Source organism: Suricata suricatta, chromosome 5 (assembly GCF_006229205.1).
Source record: "Suricata suricatta isolate VVHF042 chromosome 5, meerkat_22Aug2017_6uvM2_HiC, whole genome shotgun sequence".
In the NCBI taxonomy this organism is placed as follows: Eukaryota; Metazoa; Chordata; class Mammalia; order Carnivora; family Herpestidae; genus Suricata; species Suricata suricatta.
This window is the reverse complement of record NC_043704.1, coordinates 72,112,724-72,132,495: the sequence shown is the minus strand read 5'-3', so window position 1 is coordinate 72,132,495 and position 19,772 is coordinate 72,112,724. Positions and strand designations below refer to the sequence as shown.

At 34.0% G+C, this 19,772-nt stretch overlaps 1 protein-coding gene and 1 pseudogene across 13 annotated transcripts in view; both read left to right on the top strand.

The window, feature by feature from the left end:
• DLG1 (discs large MAGUK scaffold protein 1) overlaps positions 1 to 18,674 on the top strand; it is a 255,930-nt gene extending 237,256 nt beyond the window's left edge. For 8 of the 13 annotated variants that reach the window (XM_029939594.1, XM_029939592.1, XM_029939591.1 and 5 more), the window contains 7 exons: positions 2,666 to 2,707; positions 5,143 to 5,193; positions 6,539 to 6,640; positions 6,884 to 7,056; positions 10,864 to 10,973; positions 15,859 to 15,950; positions 16,823 to 18,674. In XM_029939594.1, the coding sequence (XP_029795454.1) occupies positions 2,666 to 2,707; positions 5,143 to 5,193; positions 6,539 to 6,640; positions 6,884 to 7,056; positions 10,864 to 10,973; positions 15,859 to 15,950; positions 16,823 to 16,929 (677 nt within the window). In that variant the 3' untranslated portion in view covers positions 16,930 to 18,674. Of the gene's footprint in view, positions 1 to 2,665; positions 2,708 to 3,388; positions 3,425 to 5,142; positions 5,194 to 6,538; positions 6,641 to 6,883; positions 7,057 to 10,863; positions 10,974 to 15,858; positions 15,951 to 16,822 lie in introns of all 13 variants that reach the window. The other 5 variants (XM_029939593.1, XM_029939589.1, XM_029939586.1 and 2 more) reach the window with 1 other exon arrangement.
• On the top strand, positions 8,804 to 8,902 carry LOC115293057 (annotated as a pseudogene).
• Positions 18,675 to 19,772: the final 1,098 nt, after the last annotated feature.

The window sequence follows — 19,772 nt, the reverse complement described above, 5'->3', positions numbered from 1 at the left end:
ATTCATCAGTTCAATAGAATATTATACAATTTAAAATGATTGTTTTGAAGTAACAAGGGAGGAATTTTTTAATGTAATTTATTGTCAAATTGGTTACCATGCAGTACGTAAAGTGTGCTCTTGGTTTTGAGGATAGATTCCCATGGTTCATCACTTACATACAACACCCAGTGCTCATCCCAACAAGAGCCCTCCTAATTACTCATCACCCATTTTCCCCTCTCCCCCATCCACCATCGACCCTCAGTTTGTTCTCTGTCTTTAAAAGTCTCTTATGGGGGCACCTGGTGGCTCAGTCTGTTAAGCGTCCGGCTTCGGCTCAGGTCATGATCTCACAGTTCATGAGTTCAAGTCCCGCGTCAGGCTCTGTGCTGACAGGTAGCTCAGAGCCTGGAGCCTGCTTCAGATTCTGTGTCTCCCCCTCTCTCTGACCCTCCCTTGCTCACGCTGTCTCTCTCTGTCTCAAAAATAAATAAACACTAAAAAAAAAAAATTAAAAGTCTCTTATGGTTTGCCTCCCTCCCTCTCTATAACTGTTTTTCCCCTTCCCTTCCCCCATGGTCTTCTGTTAAGTTTCTCAAGATCCACATATGAGTGAAAACATAACCATATATCTATCTTTCTCTGACTGACTCCTTTCACTTAGCAGAATATCTTCCAGGTCATCCGCATTGCTACAAATGGCATGATTTCATTCTTTCCCATTGCCAAGTAGTATTCCAAGGTATTTCATGCAATATATATCTTATATTCCAAGATATAAGCCATATCTTCTTGATCCATTAATCAGTTGATGGACCTTTAGGCTCTTTCCATGATTTGGCTCTTGTTGAAAGCGCTGCTATAAACATTGGGGTGCATGTGCTCCTATGCATCAGCACTCCTATATTCTTTGGATAAATTCCTAGCAGTGCTATTTCTGGGTCATAGGATAGTTCTATTTTTAATTTTTTGAGGAACCTCCATACTGTTTTCCAGAGTGGCTGCACCAGTTTGCATTCCCACCAATAGTACAAGAGGGTTCCCTTTCTCCATGTCATTGCCAGCATCTCTTGTTTCCTGAGTTGTTAATTTTAGCCACTCTGACTGGTGTGAGGTGGTATCTCAGTGTGGTTTTGATTTGTATACAAGGGAAAAAATTTTTAAATATAAACTTTTAAAAAACATATATACTTGTCATATATTATTTGATCTTATACTTTTTAATGTCCCTGCTATATTTAAAATATCCAATAATCATAATTAAGAAAGTTATATCCTTACACCTGAAACTAATACAATATTGTATGTCAACTATACTGCAGTTAAACAAAAGGAAGAAAAAAAAGTATATCTTGTCTTCGCAAGTTAGAATAACAGGCTTAATTGTCACTGTGACAGCAGTTCAAGAACTGTTACCTTATTTGAAGTCTTAAATTTTACCATTCTCTGAACTTTTGAGTAGGGTACATCTTGATTTTAGGTGGTATGGTAAAGCAAATTATTTCTCCTCCAGCTCTTATCCTTTAAAAGTTTTTTTTCTTTGCCTCACATAAGAAATTTAGATTTCCCTTTCTCCTACAGAAAAATTTTGTTTTTTAGTTTTTATAAATAAAATTACTTTTTTTTTTTCATTCACGGGAGATACTTATTGAGAGAACATTCAAAATTACATTTGCGGGGCGCCTAGGTGGCTCAGTCGGTTAAGCCTCCGACTTCGGCTCAGGTCAGATCTCACGTTCATGGGTTTGAGCCCCGTGTCAGGCTCTGTGCTGACAGCTAGCTCAGAGCCTGGAGCCTGCTTCCGGTTCTGTGTCTCCTTCTCTCTCTGCCCCTCCCCCTCTCATGCTCTGTCTCTCTCTGCATCAAAAATAAATAAAACATTAAAAAAAATAAAAAATTTAAAAAAAATTACATTTGCATGGGAAGAGTGCCTGGTGTTTACTGAACAATCAAGTTATGAAATGAGGTCACTTTCAAGGAGAGGCCAGGCAATTTGTGTTTAGGTATGTTTGCTTTATCTTTTGATTTGCAAAGTAGCAATTGTCAGTTTTATCAAAACCACATTTCTCAGAAACACTAGTCTATTTTAAAATACAAGCCCACTTTCTAGAATTCCCTTCCATTTGACTTTTTTGAGGCATCTGAATCTATGATGCTAAAATGCTTTATATGATCTCAAAAACATGGATTTTCATTTCTCTTTAGGAACAAGAAAGAAGCTGAACTAAAAGCAAGATCATTTCTTTTTTAAGACATCCCTTCATTAAAATGGCCATCTGTTTGCTCAGATATAACTTGTCTCTTCTGTAGTCATTACTGTTTCATAAATTAAATGGTGCCAACTACATCTTCTCATTTTGGGTTTTGTGTCTACATTTGGACTAGGATCACTTTGCCCTCTTTGTCATATTCTACTTGATATTTGTCATAGATTTTGTTTATACTCTGTATTGTACAAAAATGGAGCATTGTCCTTAATTACAGGATTTTTTCTTTTCTAATTCATATTTATTTGAAAGAACAAAACTTTTCAAAGAAAATCAAAAATTACTTTTAAAAATTGACTCTGTGTGATTTATATCTCAATATTTTGTAATGTCACCTTGTGTTTATTTTGATAATTTGCTTTTTTTAAACTCATGACACTGTTTTCTTTATTTTCTCCATTGTCTTGCAATTTCAGAGCATATAACTTCTAATGCCAGCGATAGTGAAAGTAGTTACCGTAAGTGTTTTAAGTTACTTGTTCTTTTGTAACCACAACTAATATATATTTCTTGGGAGTTTTTGCCCTAATGATATATTCTAAAAATAAAATCAGATGCTTAATATTTTAAAATCAGGGAGAGCCAACTAAAATTTGGTACTTCAAAAATAAAGTCCTACTGTATATACAACAGCTAGTTTCCAAAAATTTATAAAATTCTAAACTCCTTTTTACAAACAGTGCTGTTTGTATATATAATACACTTATACAAGAAAAAAAATCTGGTTAAATGAAGGGTAAGCTTATATTTTGCCATTTTCTGTTTTTAATATGAGCTTTAGAATGTTTTTCAATAGTGCTAAATTTTGGTTAGCTTTATTTCCTTTCTTACTGTTTGTCACCAGTACTGTTCTGGATTAAGTTATTGTTTATTACCAGCTTCTGGTGAACATAAACAGTGAAGGAAAATTTTTCAACAGTGGCTCAGACAATAATACTGATTTCTTTTTTGGTGTACTGTGTTACATTCTTGGTATTATTGTTAAATGAACTATGCAAGCATGTGAAGTTTGTTTTTTTTTTTTAACAGATTTGGGCATGGGAGGAGCCTGGGAATATATGAATATTATCAGTTGTGGTACCTTAAAAATTAAAATTGCTTTTCTAACTTTTTTTTTTTACTGCTGTCTAATATGAAAGTAATCTTGATTACAGATGAGTATGGCTGCTCAAAAGGTCCATCCTGTTAATATCAGTCTTTGATATTTTTCATGTTGACAATATATACTTTTAACCCTCATTCATTTGATTGGTTGTTATTTTTTGTATAATAGTTACATAACTATTTTTTTGTATGGGAATGTGATTTCTTATTATTGTTTTTATTAACATATAATCAGAACTCACAATAGAGTAGTTGAGTAGCTTTCTAGACTGAAAAGAGGTAATGAAAGTATATACTGTCTGTCTCAACCATTTGCATGAATTGTTAGGTGTGGAATATTCAAATTGCATGTTTTCGCTAATATATAAGCAATGTTTTATAGTACATTAAAAAGCAGCTTATAAGTATATATTTTATACATTATGATAAAACAGTGAAATGCACATTTAAAGTCAGTATATGAATTTAAAATATCTACAGCTGCATACATGTGATATAAACCAGTGCCAAATTTAATGAAAAAGTTGCTATAGAATCTTGATAATCAAGGAGAATATCCTCAAGTACATTATCCAACATTGTTTTTATTGAACCACTTGAAGTAACAGTCTTTCCTAGTTTGTTTTCTCTGTCTGTGTGTGTGTTAGAATTCTGGAATTTTTAACTCTTTAGTTCCTTTCACTGAGTCAAGATATAATTTGTAGACTTTTTTAATTGAGGATATTCGTAAGCTCTAAGCCTTTAATCTTAAAGGATTTAACTTCTGAAGACTTTCAAATTAATGCAAAATATATTTTCTATCTATGTGATTCATAGTTGGAAAGGAAGGATTTAGCTTTAGCTAAAGATTTTTTGTTTTTGTGTTTGTTTTTCAGAGATCTAATTGGCTTTATTAAGCAATTCATGAAGTCAGCAGCATCCCATCTAGCAAATAGGAGTACCCTTATCTAAATCTAAAGCTTTTTTCAACTCACTTTTTTCTTTTAATATTGTTTTTCCTTTTTGTTTTTTATTTGAGAGAGCAAGAGCAAGCAGGCATGGGAGAGGGACAGAGAGAAAAAGAAAGAGCATCTTAAGCATCCCCACACAGAGCGTAGAGCCAGATATGGGGCTTGATCCCATGACCCTGAGATCATGACCTAAGCCAAAATGAAGACTTGGACACTCAACCAGCAGAGCCACCCAGGCACTGCTAAACTCACTTTAAATGTTACATCTTAATTGAATAAGTGAATTATTAGAGTAATTAGTGAATTTTTTACCAGTGAAATAGTGACTATAGTTTTACCTCTACATTAAAAGTTTTTATTATAATCATAATTATAAAAGTATATATATTTTGTTAAATATTGTATCTGGTGGACCAAAAGAGCAGCATATTTGTAATAGCAGTAAATCATATAAATATGCATATATGTTGAATTGTTCATTAAAAAATGTTTAAGAGATTTAGTAATTCTTAGCTTCTAAATAAAAATTTAATATCATACTTGACATCACAAATGAAGATTTTAAATAGATCTAATGATAGTTTAAAACACAGAATAACAAAAGTAGTTGTTAAATATTGCATTTATATTTTGTTTTTACATTTCTCAAACTTACTATAACTTTATAATTTGCCACTTTTTTTGTACTACATCTTGCCATAAATAATTCATAAAATACCTTTTTCTACATCTTTGCTACTTTCTCAGGAAAGTTCCAGTAATTTATGTTAGTATGAAAAATTAAATTAGCATTAGTTATCTTAATAGATTTTCTCATCTGTATTTTAACTTTCTAATAGGTGGTCAAGAAGAGTATGTTTTATCTTACGAGCCAGTGAATCAGCAAGAAGGTTTGTGATTATTGATTTATAATCTAATAGAAAAATATACTTCTTACTTGGAAAATATGTCTCACACATCAAAATAATGTTTTATTAGAATTTTGCTATATTTTTTCTGTAAATATAAATGTAGAAATTTGCTATATGTATTTTGTGAAATGTGGTTTAGTTCACAGTTTGTTAGAATCTAGTCATTTTATATTAGCTGTTTTGTATTGCTATTTTATTTCCTAAGCAGCTTCTTTCCAGTGTTTATGATAGTGTCACTGTCCTTTAGTGACCTTATGCAGAATTTTGTAAACATCTTTGATCTTTTTCTGTTTTTCATCTCCCTTGTCCAATCTGTTTCTAGATCCTGTTTATTCTTCTCTCATATCTTCCTTATTTTTTTTAATACTTATTTTTAAGAATGAGACAGAGACAGAGCACAAGCGGGAGAGGGGCAGGGAGAGAGAGGGAGGCAGAATCTGAAGCATGGTCCAGGCTCTGAGCTGTCAGCACAGAGCCCAACATGGGCCTTGAATTTATGAACCATGAGATCATGACCTGAGTTGAACTTGGACGTTTAACCAACTGTGTCACCCAAGTGCCCCTCATATCTTCCTTATTTATAACATTCTTTTCATCCTTCCTATCATAATTCTGATCCTGTCAATCTCCCTGCTTCTAGCATAATCCCTTACAATCCAGTGTAAGGTATAATCCGCTTCTATTATATCATCTTTCTAGATCACTACTGTGATTATATCACTTCTTAGACTCAGTTTCTTTTTTTTGCCCTTTGATCTGCTTCCTAACAATTGCTACTTCAAAAAAGATCAGTAAACACTAAACTGGTGTTTCCTATTTGTAATGAGGTGATATTAGCATTGTATAGAAACACTATCTGCTAAAATTTTGAATTTAACTTGCTTGAATTACTAAGTGTATGACTTCAAATAGGAGATTGACTTAAGTTTAAGATCTTAAAAGTTTATACACTAGCAAGTTAAGCATCATTGATAGAAAAAAGAAATTCTTTATAATGTTTAAAAATACTTTTGTTCTCTGGTGAAATACATTGATGTTTGGGAGCACCTGAGTGGTTCAGTCAGTTAAATGTCTGGCTTTGGCTCAAGTCATGATCTCACAGTTCTTAGGTTCAAGCCCCACATCAAGCTCTGTGCTGACAGCTAACTCAGAGCCTGGAGCCTGTCTTCGGATTCTGTATCTCCCTCTCTCTCTGACCCTCCCCTGCTAGCACTGTCTCTCTCTGTCTCTCAGAAAATAAATTAAAGAACATTAAAATTTAAAAAAAAAGACATTGATGTTTATTGAATGTTTATTCCTTTTAACATGCAGTTTATCTTTATAGTTAATTATACTCGACCAGTGATCATATTGGGACCTATGAAAGACAGGATAAATGATGACTTGATCTCTGAATTTCCTGACAAATTTGGATCATGTGTTCCTCGTAAGTAACCCACATAAAAGTTCTTAATTGCTGTTCTTAACATTTTGTCACCATATGTGGTAAAAGCAAACATTGCCACTTTTAATGGTTTATATTATTATCAGTTATTCCTCCATATTATTTCCCCTTTTTAAGTTTCAAGTAATCACTGTTGTGTGAAACTTTACAAAACAATTATTTAAGCAGAAAATGGATTCGTTGTGTTTTTTAATACTAAACACTTAAAGTTATTTTCTATTAAAGATACAACTAGACCAAAACGAGACTATGAGGTAGATGGAAGAGATTATCATTTTGTGACTTCAAGAGAGCAGATGGAAAAAGATATCCAGGAACATAAATTTATTGAAGCTGGCCAGTATAATAACCATCTGTATGGAACAAGTGTGCAGTCTGTGCGGGAAGTAGCAGAAAAGGTAAGCATCACAGGCACCTTGCTGGCTCAGTAAAGCAGGTGACTCTTGATCTCAGGGTTATAAGTTCAAGCCCTATGTTGGATGTAGAGATTACTTAAAAATAAAAACTTAAAAAAAATTAAAAGTACCAAAGCAGTTCCAGAATATAGTTTCTAATCGCATATACCTTTGACAGTATAAAAGAATGATGGGATAGAAACTTTTAATTCATTTTTTGACAAAACATAGGCTAAATGTTGTAGCATTGATCATTTTATATTATGAATTTGAGTACTTAATTTTAGATGACTTAGAAAAATACATAAAGTAGGTAAAAAAGATCAACATAGAAAATTAGGACAGAAATGGTAATATGAATCTAAGAAGGGAGGTTGTTATTATAAGCTCCTATACATATCCTATACATAGACCTTGTATTGGCAGTAGCTTTCCAACATCTAGCATAATTAAGGAGCTAAGTCTAGCAATGTCCATCAATAACAATGAACCACATGTTCAAGATAAGTATAGTTATTCCTATACTAAGACGAAATAAAACTTTCTTCTGGGTAGTCATATTTAATTAACAACAGTGTAAAAAATGCTCAGCAGCTCTGTAACAGCAACAGATTTTCTGAAAGCATCCTTTAGAGTAGTCTGATCATATATTAACATTGAGTTGAAACAGTTTTATGGTGAAGCCAAAACAGTGTACTCCAGACTTACTATTCTGCTTAAATTACTATTTGGACCTAGAAAATAAACATCAACAAATTATTTTATACTTTTAAAATTAGTGTTTAAGACTCAGTAATGGAAATGTAATGTAATGTATAAAACATAAAGCAGTAAGTAATTCAGCATCTCAGTTTTCCATCTGTAAATATTAGTCTTTTTTTATAAGAGGGTTGGTTAACTCTGATTAGCTTAAAAACTTTTAAATGGAATTGTCTAATGATGCCATGAATTTGGGAAAACAGAAATCTTAGATATTATTAGTGGAGATATAAATTAATAGAACTTCTTTTGAGACAAGTTTGGCAATACTTAAAGAAATGCTTGTACCCTATGACTCAAAAATTTACTTTTTGGTATCTAAGTAGAAATTTACTCATGATGATGATGTGTAAGAATGTTCATAGCTCTTTATAATAATGAAAAATTGGAATCAAAAAGGGAAATGGTGGGGTGCCTGGGTGGCTCAGTCTGTTAAGCACCTGATTTTGGCTCAGGTCATGTTCTTGCAGTCTGTGAGTTCGAACCCCATGTCAGGCTCTGTCAAAAGAGCATGTGACTCTTGATTTCCGGGTCATAAGCTCAAGTCCCACGTTGGATGTAGAGATTATTTAAATAAATTTTTTAAAACTTTAAAAAAATACTTAGATGGATGAATGGGTAGATACATGTTCTTACTTTTAAATCTTTAATGGGAGAAATACAAGGCAAAATATGAGACAATAACATTATGTTGAGGAAAAATGTAAGGATATCCATAATTTCCACTACTACTATTCAACATTGTACCCAAGGTGAGATCAATACTCTTAGACCAGAGAAATCAATTAGAGGCATTGGACTGGGGAGAAAGTAAAACTATTTCAATTTTCAAATAGTAGTATACCTGGGAAGTCATATAAAATCTATCATAAAATGTATTTTGTAAAATAAATTATGAATTCATTATAAAATTAAAGACAATTATAAAATGAAAGTCACTTTAAAAAACTAGAGTAAAGTTAGCAGTATATAAAATTAAGATGTATGATCAGTTCAGCTGCACATATACTAAAATTGGAAGTATACAGAAGATTAGCATGGCCCCTGCTCAAGGATATCTCACAAAGAATAATGCGTATGTCAAAGATACAGAAACCAGCCTGTGGAGCCGCCAAGTGGCCAAGGCTGGGATAATTTGAATGTTAAGATAAATGGTAATAACTGATTATAACGTAAAAAATAAAATAAGGTTTTAAGAATCCATAATGGCATCATGAATAAATGGTACGTGAATAAATAAATAAATTGGTAGAATGGAAAACTTTGCCTTAACATTAGAATATCTACTAATAAAGATACGAGGAGTGATGACATTGGGACATCTCCCTTGATAACCACCATGGTAAGAATTCTTTCAAACAAGAATTATCAGTGTGTGCTAAAATTAGAGTGACTTAATATCTTATGAGAAGTAGGATATTTACATCTCAGCAAATACCAGTTACAAAGGAGAAAATTACAATTTTATAATAAACATGGTAGATAAAACCTTAAACAAGTGATCAAAATTAGCATCACTAGTATAGTAATGGGACAAGTAGATATTATATGCCTCTTGATATGATGGATTGAGAAGGATACAGCATCACTTCTTATGGTATTCCTGCCAAAATGTGTAGCATGGGAGATACCAGGTACACCCAGGTTGAGGCGTATCCTTTGAAAAAAATAAAATAAAATAACCTATGCTCTTAATACCAAGAATACGAAAGACAAAGACTAAAGAACTATGCCAGATTGACAGACTAAAGAGACATTACAACTAAATGCAATGTATGATCTTGGATTGGATCCTGAACCAAGAATTTTTTTTTTGGAAGTAAAGGACATTCAATTGCCAACTGAAATTATAGTGTGTAAGAGAGGTCATTGTTTTTAGGAAATAGGTGTGAAGTATTATGTCTGCAGTTTACTCTCAAAACTATTTTGTACCTATATAGAGAGAAATAAAATAAAGCAAACATGATAAAATATTAATGTTTCACTGCAGCATTTTTTAAATTTCTGAGCAATCACATAAAATATTAATGTCTAATAAAAGTATATAGTGAGTACCTATATGTGTATATTTTTAATTAGAGTTTAACAGAAAGTACACGTGCAGGCAGGAGAGGAACAGAGAGAGAGGGAGAGAGACAGAATCTGAAGGCTCCACACTATCAGCACAGAGTCCAGTGTAGGGCTCAAACTTGTGAACCATGAGATCATAACCTGAGCTGAAATCAAGAGTCAGACTCAACTGACTAAGCCACCCAGGCTCCCCTGTGTCTGTTATTTTCTATATGTTTAAAGTCTTAAACAGTATTATTTTTTTATTTTAAATATTCCTACTAAGTTGAAGTTGTTTACTAAAGTAAACTTAAGCCCTTAAATTACAAAATGCACAATAAGACAGTGTGTGATTTAAAATGTTATAATAAAATCTATTTGATAAGTTATGATTACTACCCTGTTTAACATGAACACATCCTTATTAAAAATCCAAATGCCTTTAAGTGAATTTAAGCATGTCAGAAAAGTGTCTTAAATCCAGAAGTCGGGTTCCCAATTGCCAGTTTGCGTTAAAGTCCCCAATAAAATGAGAAATAAGTTAGTGGTAATAAGGTTTTATAAATTTAAATTTATTCAGTTTTAAAGAATCTCCTTCATTTTAAGTACTTTCTCTCTTGTTGATTATATATTCTTTTATGAAATGGTGGTTGTAGTAAGGCAGTAGCTTAGGGTGTTTTATTTTTATTGGCAAAATAGAAGTTAGGAACCCCATATTGGTTGCCATTTGGAGACTTACCTATGAAAGCTAGGAGTAAAGGAACTGTATTTTCATTCCTTTTTAAATGTAATACTTAAAAATAGAAAATTAATTATTCATAGTCATTATTCATTGTCTTTATTTCCCCTCTGAAATTTGCTAACAGAATTGACAAGTTTGCTTAAAGTAAACAGGATCCAAACATATCATAATCCATATTTTGTAACTATAGGAAATGTACCTTTGAAATAATTGAAAATGCTTAGTTTACTTGTTTTTCTTCTTTATTTCCTCTATTTTAGGGCAAACATTGTATCCTTGATGTCTCTGGAAATGCCATAAAGAGATTACAGATTGCACAACTTTACCCAATCTCCATTTTTATTAAACCCAAATCCATGGAAAATATCATGTAAGTGTAAATGCCTAAGGCACAAGTCTCTAAGTACAGATCCAGTCTATGTCACTTATTAGATTGGGTAATTTACTTATCTTCCTTGAATTTCAGTTCCCTTATCTGTAAAATGGATATAGTAATATATACCTCCTCATAGGGTTATTGTGAGAAATAAGCATTCTGTGATATATCTATCATCAACATTAATATATTAAAGTATAAGGTAAACATGTATTAGAATTCTGTGATATATCTATCATCATCAACATTAATATATTAAAGTATAAGGTAACATGTATTAGAATTTTAAGTCTAAATGGTCACATGTGGGTGATAATACTGAATGGAGCAGTATAGTTCTGAGCAACCACTAGAAGGATGAAATGATGTATACCTATTTATAATAGAGGGCAAAAATCAAATTTAAGTAAAACTAAAAGAAGATAGGAAAGAGCAAATAGAAACAGAACAGATGGATACAGGATACAGACACTGAGATGCTTTCTTTTTTTAATGTTTATTTATTTTTGAGAGACAGAGACAGAGAGTGACCAGGGGAGGGGCAGAAAGAAAGAGAGGGAGACACAGAATCCAAAGCAGGCTCCAGACTCCAAGACCTGAGCTGAGCTGATGTGTAACCAACTGAGCCACCCAAACATCCCCCCCGCTTTTTTTTTTTAACTATTTATTTTGAGAGAGAAAGCACAAGCAGGAGGAGGGGGAGAGAAAGAAGGGAAGAGAGAGAATCCCAAGGAGGCTCCGTGATCAGTGCAGAGCCTGATGCAGGGCTCAATCCCACAACCTCCAGATCATGACCTGAGCTGAAATCAAGAGTCAGACACTTAACCAGCTGAACCACCCACGTGCCCCAGACAGTAAGATGCTGTAAATGAACCCAAATATATTTTTCATTAACTAAATGCTATATTAAGTGGTCTGATTAAAATACAAAGATTCTGGGCACCTAGGTGGTTCAGTCAGTTAAGCTTCTTACTTTGGCTTAGGACATGATCTCACAGCTTGTAAGTTCAAGCCCTGCATCAGACTCTGTGCTAACAGCTCAGGGCCTGGATCTTGCTTCAGATTCTGTGTCTCCCTCTCTCCTGCCTCTCCCTCACTCACAGTCTGTCACTCCCTCAAAAATAAACATTAAGAAAAAAATTTTCTAATAAAAAGATTGTCAGAATGGTTGAAATAAACTATAAACATATAAACTATATGCTGATCTTCTTAAGCGTCCGACTCGATTTTGGCTCAGATTCTGATCCCAGAGTTGGAGATAGAGACCCATGTCAGGCTCCAAGCTGGACATGAAGCCTACTTAAGATTTTCTCTTTCCCTCTGCCCTCCCCCAACTCACAAGCTCAGGCTTTCTCTAAAATAATAATAATAATAATAATAATAATAATAATAATAGGTGCCTCAGTCAGTTAAGCATCCGACTTCGGCTCAGATTGTGATCTCATAGTTTGTGATTTCGAGCCACCCGTCAGGCTCTTGACAGAGAGCTCAAAGCCTGGAGCTTGCCTTGGATTCTGTGTCTCCCTCTCTCTCTGCCCTTCCCTGCCCTTCCCTGCTTGTACTATGTCTCTCTTTCAAAAATAAACATTAAAAATAATATAATAATAAAGTTTTGTATATCAGAAGACACCATCTACAGAGTACAAAAGTAATCCACAGAATGGGAGAAAATATTTGCAAATCATATTATCTAATAAGGGATTAATATCCATTATATAAAGAGAACTAAAACAAGAAGAAAACTCCATTAAAAAATGGACAAAGGACTTGAATAGACATTTCTCCAAAGAAGCTATAGCCAATAAGCACATGAAAAGATGCTTAACATCACTAACAGTAAGGAAATGCAGATGAAAACTACAATGAGATGCCATCTCATATGCATTAGGATCGCTGTTATCACAAAAACAAAACAAATGCTGACAAGGACATGGGAAAATTGGAACTCTTGTAAACTGTTGGTGGGAATTAATGTTAAAGGGCATAGCTGCTGTGGAAAACAGTATGGTGATTTCTCCAAAATTAAAAATAGAGTTACCATATGACCCAGCAATTCTACTTTTGAGTATATACCACTTTCTTGATGAGGTACTTACACATTCATGTTTATAGTAGCACTATTCACAATAACTAAAATGTGGAAGAAACCTAAGCACCCATCAATGGATGAATGGATAAGCAAAACATGGTATGTAAATACAAGGGAGGGGCACCTGGGTGGCTCAGTTGGTTAAGTGTCCGACTTTGGCTCAGGTCATGCTCTCATAGTTCATGAGTTCAAGCCCCATGTTAGGTTCTGTGCTGACAGCTCAGAGCCTGGAGCTGCTTCAGAATCTGTTTCTCCCTCTCTCTCTCTCTCTCTCTCTCTCTCTGCCTGCCTCTCTCTCTCTGCCTGCCTTTCTCTCTCTTCCCTCAAAAAATAAATAATAAACAATTTTAATATAAAGGAAGGAAATTCCATAGTATGTTGCAACATGAATGATCTTGCAGGCATTATATAAATGAAATAAACTAGTCACAAAAAGACAAATTCTGTATGATTCTCCTTACATGAGGTATTCACAGTGGTCAAAATCGTAGAGACAGAAAGTATGGTGGTTGCCAGTGGCTGAGGAGATGAGAATGGGGAGTTATTTTTAATAGATACAATTTTGATTTTACGAGATGAAAACAGTTGCAGGATTAGATGGTAATAGTCACACAATGTGAAGATACAAATGCTGGTGAACTGTACACTTAAAAATGGTTAAAATAGTAACTTATATGTTATGTGTATTTTTTCACAATTTTAATTTTCTAAAATCCATATAATGTGCCACATTAACAGATTTTTAGGAATCAAAACATGAGTATTTTAATAAATGCAGAAAAAGCATTTAATAAAATTAACTTCCATTTATGATAATAAACATTTTGCAAACTGAACAGAAGGGAATTTCCTTTATCTGATGAAGATCACTTATAAAATATCAAAGCAAACATTGGGCCACCACGGTGACTCAGTCACTTGAGCATCCAACTCTTGATTTCGGCTCAGGTTATGATCCCAAGGTTGTGGGATTGAGCCCCACATTGGGCTCCACACTTAGCTTTAAAAGGCTAAAAAAGTCTTTGTCTAGGGGTGCCTGGGTAGCTCAGTCAGTCAAGCATCCAACTTTAGCTCAGGTTCATGAGTTTGAGCCCCACATCAGGGTGTCCACTGCCAACACCGCACGTACTTTGGATCCTCTGTCCCCCGCCCCCGCCCGTCCCTCCCCTGCTCATTCATTCTCTCTCCCTCTCTCTTTCTCTCTCTCTCTCTCTCTCTCTCTCTCGCTCGCTCGCAAAAATAAAGATTCAGAAAAAAAAATCTTACTCTTTCCCTTTGCCCCTCTCCCCTGCTCACATTGTTTCTACTGCAAACATCATATTTGATGAAATATTGAAAGCTTTCCCTTTAAATTGGGAATAAATTCTTGTATACCTATCACCCAGCTGCAGCAATAGTTATCAGCTATGACCAAGCTAGTTTCATTTTATCCCCCTACCTCCCAACCCCTCTACAGTACATTATTTTGAAACAAACCCCAGACATTATGATTTTATCTCTATATTTCAGTATGTTTGAAAGAATTCTATTATTGGAAAACATCATGGGGGTGCCTGGGTGGCTCAGTTGATTCAGCTTCTGACTCTTGATTTCAGTTCAGGTCATGATGTCATAGTAAGATCAAGCCCTGTGTTGGGCTCAGCAGAGCCGGCTTGGGATTCTCTCCCTCTTTCTCTGTCCTTCCCTCACTCGTGCTCTCTCTCTTTCTCTCTCTCAAGATAAATAAATAAACATTAAAAAAATAAAAATAGAAGCACCTTGATGGCTCAGTCAGTTAAGCGTCCAACTTCAGCTCAGGTCAGGATCTCACAGTTCATGAATTTGAACCCCATGTCAGGCTGTGTGCTGACAGCTCAGAGCCTGGATCCTGCTTCATTTTCTGTGTCTCCCTCTCTCTTTGCCCCTCCTCCCCCTCAAAAATAAACATTAAAAAGTTTTTAAATAAAATAAATCTTTAAAAAATAAAACATCTCTATGATGTCACACCTGAAACAACTTTTTAGATCATCAGTTCAAATTTTCTTGACTGTTTCATAAGTTTTGCATATATTTTTTCAGCTTGTTTGAATCAAGTTCCAAATAAGATCTACTTGTGACAGTTGGTTAAGTCTTTTAATCTATAGACTCTCCCTCAATCTCTTTTTTTTTCTTTTTCTTTTCTTTCTTTTTTTTTTTTTTTTTTTTTTGGTACACCAAATCATTTCTTCTGCAGAGTTCTCTCTAGATTATATTTTGCTGATTGCCTTCTCAAGGTGGTGTTTGGTATGTTCATGTGTCTCCTTTGTTATCTGTAAATTGGTAGGTAGATCTATAAACTATCTTAATATGAAATTTTCATCAGAGTGAAAACTATGACATTATTGCTTAGATTTTTGACTGCCTTGAGCCAATGCAAAAATGTGTCGAAACTCTGTGTCATTCCAGGTATAAAGCTATATACTTAGTGACTGAATCTAATTGTTGTTTTTTTTTATTTTTTTGAGAGAAAGAGAGGAGCGGGGAGGGGCGAAAGGAGAGAGAATCCTAAGCAGACTCCACACTCAGCACAAAGTCCGATGCAGGCCTCAATTCTGTGACCCTGAGATAATTACCTGAGCTGAAATCTAGAGTTGGACACAACTGACTGAGCCACCCAGGCACCCCTGAATCTAATTTTTAATGACCTGGATATTCTCAACAGACCTCAACTTTCCGTGATTTTATGTTTTGTGTGTCTCTTCTAATTCGTCATCTTTTTTTCAGAAAATGTTATGATGTATTAATTAGCAATTCCTAAATTTATTTGCATAGGGAAATGAATAAGCGTCTAACAGAAGAACAAGCCAGAAAGACATTTGAGAGAGCCATGAAACTGGAACAAGAGTTTACTGAACATTTCACAGGTTGGCATCATGTGTGTCAGTGCCCTGATAGAATTTTGATTTGGAGCCATATGAACTGACCTATTGAAATGGATTTCGAACTATGTCCACATCTATCAGTAATTATTTACTGTGGTTAATACTAGGTATTAATACTATGTAATTAATAATGTAGTTTTCAGAATGATTCATCTAACCTAGGCAGTGGTGATGAGGAATCTTGAAATTTAGTGTTTCTTAAGTTGCTGATTAGGATATACTAAACTGGAAGAAAATAGATTCAGACTTGATTTCGTCTGTGAAACTGACATTTCCCTTATGCTTCATAAATTTTTATCCATTTTAAGATATTATTTATTTAAAAAATGTGTGGGTAGCAATTCACAACTAATCTCCCATTCATTTTGTCCTTTAAATTATTCCTCAGGTGTTCATAATTACATCAGATGTCATGGTGTTGTAACTCGTGCTTTTTTCCCTCTTCTTTTAAAATAATTTCAGACTTCTGGAACAATCACAAGAATAGTATCAGCAATTCTCATACACTTCTTACCTGTATTTTCTAAATGTTAATATTTTACCATATTTGATTTTTCCTTAAACATTTAAGAGTAAGTTGCAAGCAGACTCCCCTTTGCCTCTGAATACTTCAGTGTGTATTTCCCAAATACACAAAACTAAGTAAAATTTCCAAGTCTCATTTTTTATCAATATTTAAAATTAAAAATCTTATGAAAATTAATGAAATGAGCACTTATTACTAAGCAAACAATACATAAATGGTCTCTTACTGGATGAATAACTAGTTCTAAGATCTAGCTTCTGTTTCACCAATAATTGTGATGGTAAAGATAGACAGTTAATGGAGGTTTCTCATTTTGTTTCTATTACAGCTATTGTACAGGGAGATACGCTGGAAGACATTTACAACCAAGTGAAGCAGATCATAGAAGAGCAGTCTGGTCCTTACATCTGGGTTCCAGCAAAAGAAAAGTTATGAAGACTGGTGTTTCTTGGTTTCTCTTTTCCATGGTCTCATTTTCTTTGACACTTCTTTGCCCTTTCCTTTTGGAGTCTATCTGCAATACTCCTTCCATGTTGAATCATATCCCACTCATCATGGTCTACACTTGTGCTTAGTTTTGCCATCTGGTGTCTCCTTCAAATTGTAGCATCTGTATTATTTTATGTCACTATTGGTTTTGTGGCCATTTTTCAGAGCTAAAGATGGGATGGCCTGACCAGCTATTAAGGATTTGGGGAGACTGGGAAATTGTGGTAAAATTCCTTAATGTTTAAGGGAAAGTAACTTTAAGAGATTTTTCAGAAAAGCTTTATATACATTCTTTTCAAATTTCAGTATAAATGAAAGAAAAGTGGTGTTAAACAGTGATTTAGTAAACTTTGAACAACAGTGCACGCTTAACTTTAATAGCATGGTTTGGCCAGTATATTAACTCTCAGATCCTTTTCTCAGTTGACTTGTGTTATCAAAGCCAATATTTCATTATAGACGAATAAGGAAGATATATGGTTTTTAATTTCAAAATTAATGTCTACATTAACTTGCATAATTCCACAAGGGATATTCATTTTTCGTAAGAGTTCTTCAAGTCTTTTATTGTTTGAGGGTTTTTTCTCAGTACATTTGCTAGGAATAGCAGTGTTTAAATGTTTTTAACCTACTTGTGCAACACTATTTATAGTGTCTTACAAAAGTTGTTCAAACATAATGATCATCACATTTTCTGAATTAAGGCCGTGTTTAGGTGCTAGGGGAGCTCACCTTTTACACAGAAGGTTGAGAAGATTTCATAGACATAAATATAGACAGAACAGACATTACTGTGATGGTGTAACTCATTATGGCAGTGGAAAAGGAGTCCAATTCATAGTCTAAAACTTTAAATGTATTCTTAGGGATCAGATTTTAATGAATATTTTACCCACAGTAACTGCCTATTTTGTTATAATAAAATATATATATATATATAAATATATATAAAACTTTCTTTAACTAAACTCTGTAACTATGGGAATTATTTTCTTTACATAGTTGCACACACACACAAACATATATATATTTAAAATATATTTTTTCTTTTGCCACCTATTCAACTTTTTGTTTGGTTTTTAAATTAAATATTAATTGATTAGACTTTATCTTCCTTAATCATGTGAACTGAAAACAGGGATATGGTGGTTGTGGAAAGAACCTTTAGGGAAATTAGATTACATACAAAAGTATAGTCATGTTCTCCTCTTTTCTACAAAAGTTTTCAGATGGTTCTTGGTTTTGTTTGGGGTTTTGTTTTTTTTGTTGTTGTTACTGTTGTTCCTTTCATTGGGTTTGGATTTGGCCCTCTGCCTCTCCTTCCGGTTCTCCTTTCACTAACAGACAAACAAGCAGAAGCTTTGTGTGTGTGTGTCTTCCCTTCAGACTGCACACCTTTCATCTCTCATAGCTGCTCTGCCTTAGAGTTGCACAGATCTTCATGATGAGCGATTTTAAGAAATTTTTGTGAAAGGCAGATACGATTTCAGAAATCAACTTCTCTGGTCTTTTATATTAATATTGTTTGCCTTCCCTTTGCTTTTTTGGACTTGTTTATTAAATATGTGTTTTTGACAACCTCCTCATTACAGTTTCTTAAATAAGTATCGTTTGTAAAGGATTATCAACATTATCCATTCCACTTATGAGAAAGAGGAGAACAGCTAATAAACTTTATTGTAAAATCCATATGTTAAAGTGTCTTGAATTCTGAAAAAAAATAATATTTTACAAGCTAACATTTTCTTCAAACTTGGAGCATCATGTAATTTACAAACTGAATTCATGGGCCATTAGGAAACCTAATCAAATTTTTCTTCTATGGGTTTTGAAATTGAGTATGTTAACACACTGAAATATATATTATGACTGTAATGCTAATTATGGTAGGTTGTTACCAAACATAAAATTACTAGAAGGAAATTATAAAATGTGCTCAAGAGCCCCAAAAATCACCTATACAGCAAGACCCCAACATAAGCTATTTTGAAGTATTTACTGGTTACATGTTATAAAATACCAAGCGGGTATAAAAACAATGCCATTTATCTGTGAAAATGTGTGTTACATTGCTTTTGGATGTCCTTGTTAAGTGACGTTTTTGTAAGAAAATACTAACTTTTGTGCAGCTTTCTAGATTGTATAGAATTATTAATAAAAGTACTAATTGCTTAGTACTACTGTGTAACAGCCACTTTAGTATATTAGCATTTAAATTTAAAAGGTAAGAATTTAAGAAGTACTAACCCCTCTGTCCGGCTTAAGTGAAATCACTTGCCCAAGATGACTTTAGCTAGTAAGTGGCAGTGCTTGGTGTTTGTTTCCAAGTCTTTCTGTCCCAAGTTCTTTCTAATCTACCTTGCTTTTTCAGCCCCTACTGTGAAAAGCACTGTGACTTACGTTATTTTAGTGCCCCTTTACAGAGACAGACTTAGATGAAGGCCCTTGCCCAGACTCACAAGAAGTAAGGACTGTTTCTGGGAAACAAGTCAGCCTAGCACTGTCACAGTGACCTACAGAACAACTTCTTTAGAACCAAAAATGGAACAGTATTCATTGCGGGGGCGGGGTGGGGGGGAGTCCACTATTCCAATACACAGGGATAGTATTTCAAATGTTTTATGAGATATTCTATATTTTTAATATGCTTCTTAATATTTTTAAGTTGGCAAAAATAAAAATGCCTCTTAAATGTGACTGCACATTTCTGGTTGCTTTTCTGTTCCACATTTTCCTGGGGGTCTTCAAAAAATGATGGAAGCAAGCTTGCAGAACAGATTCTTACAAAT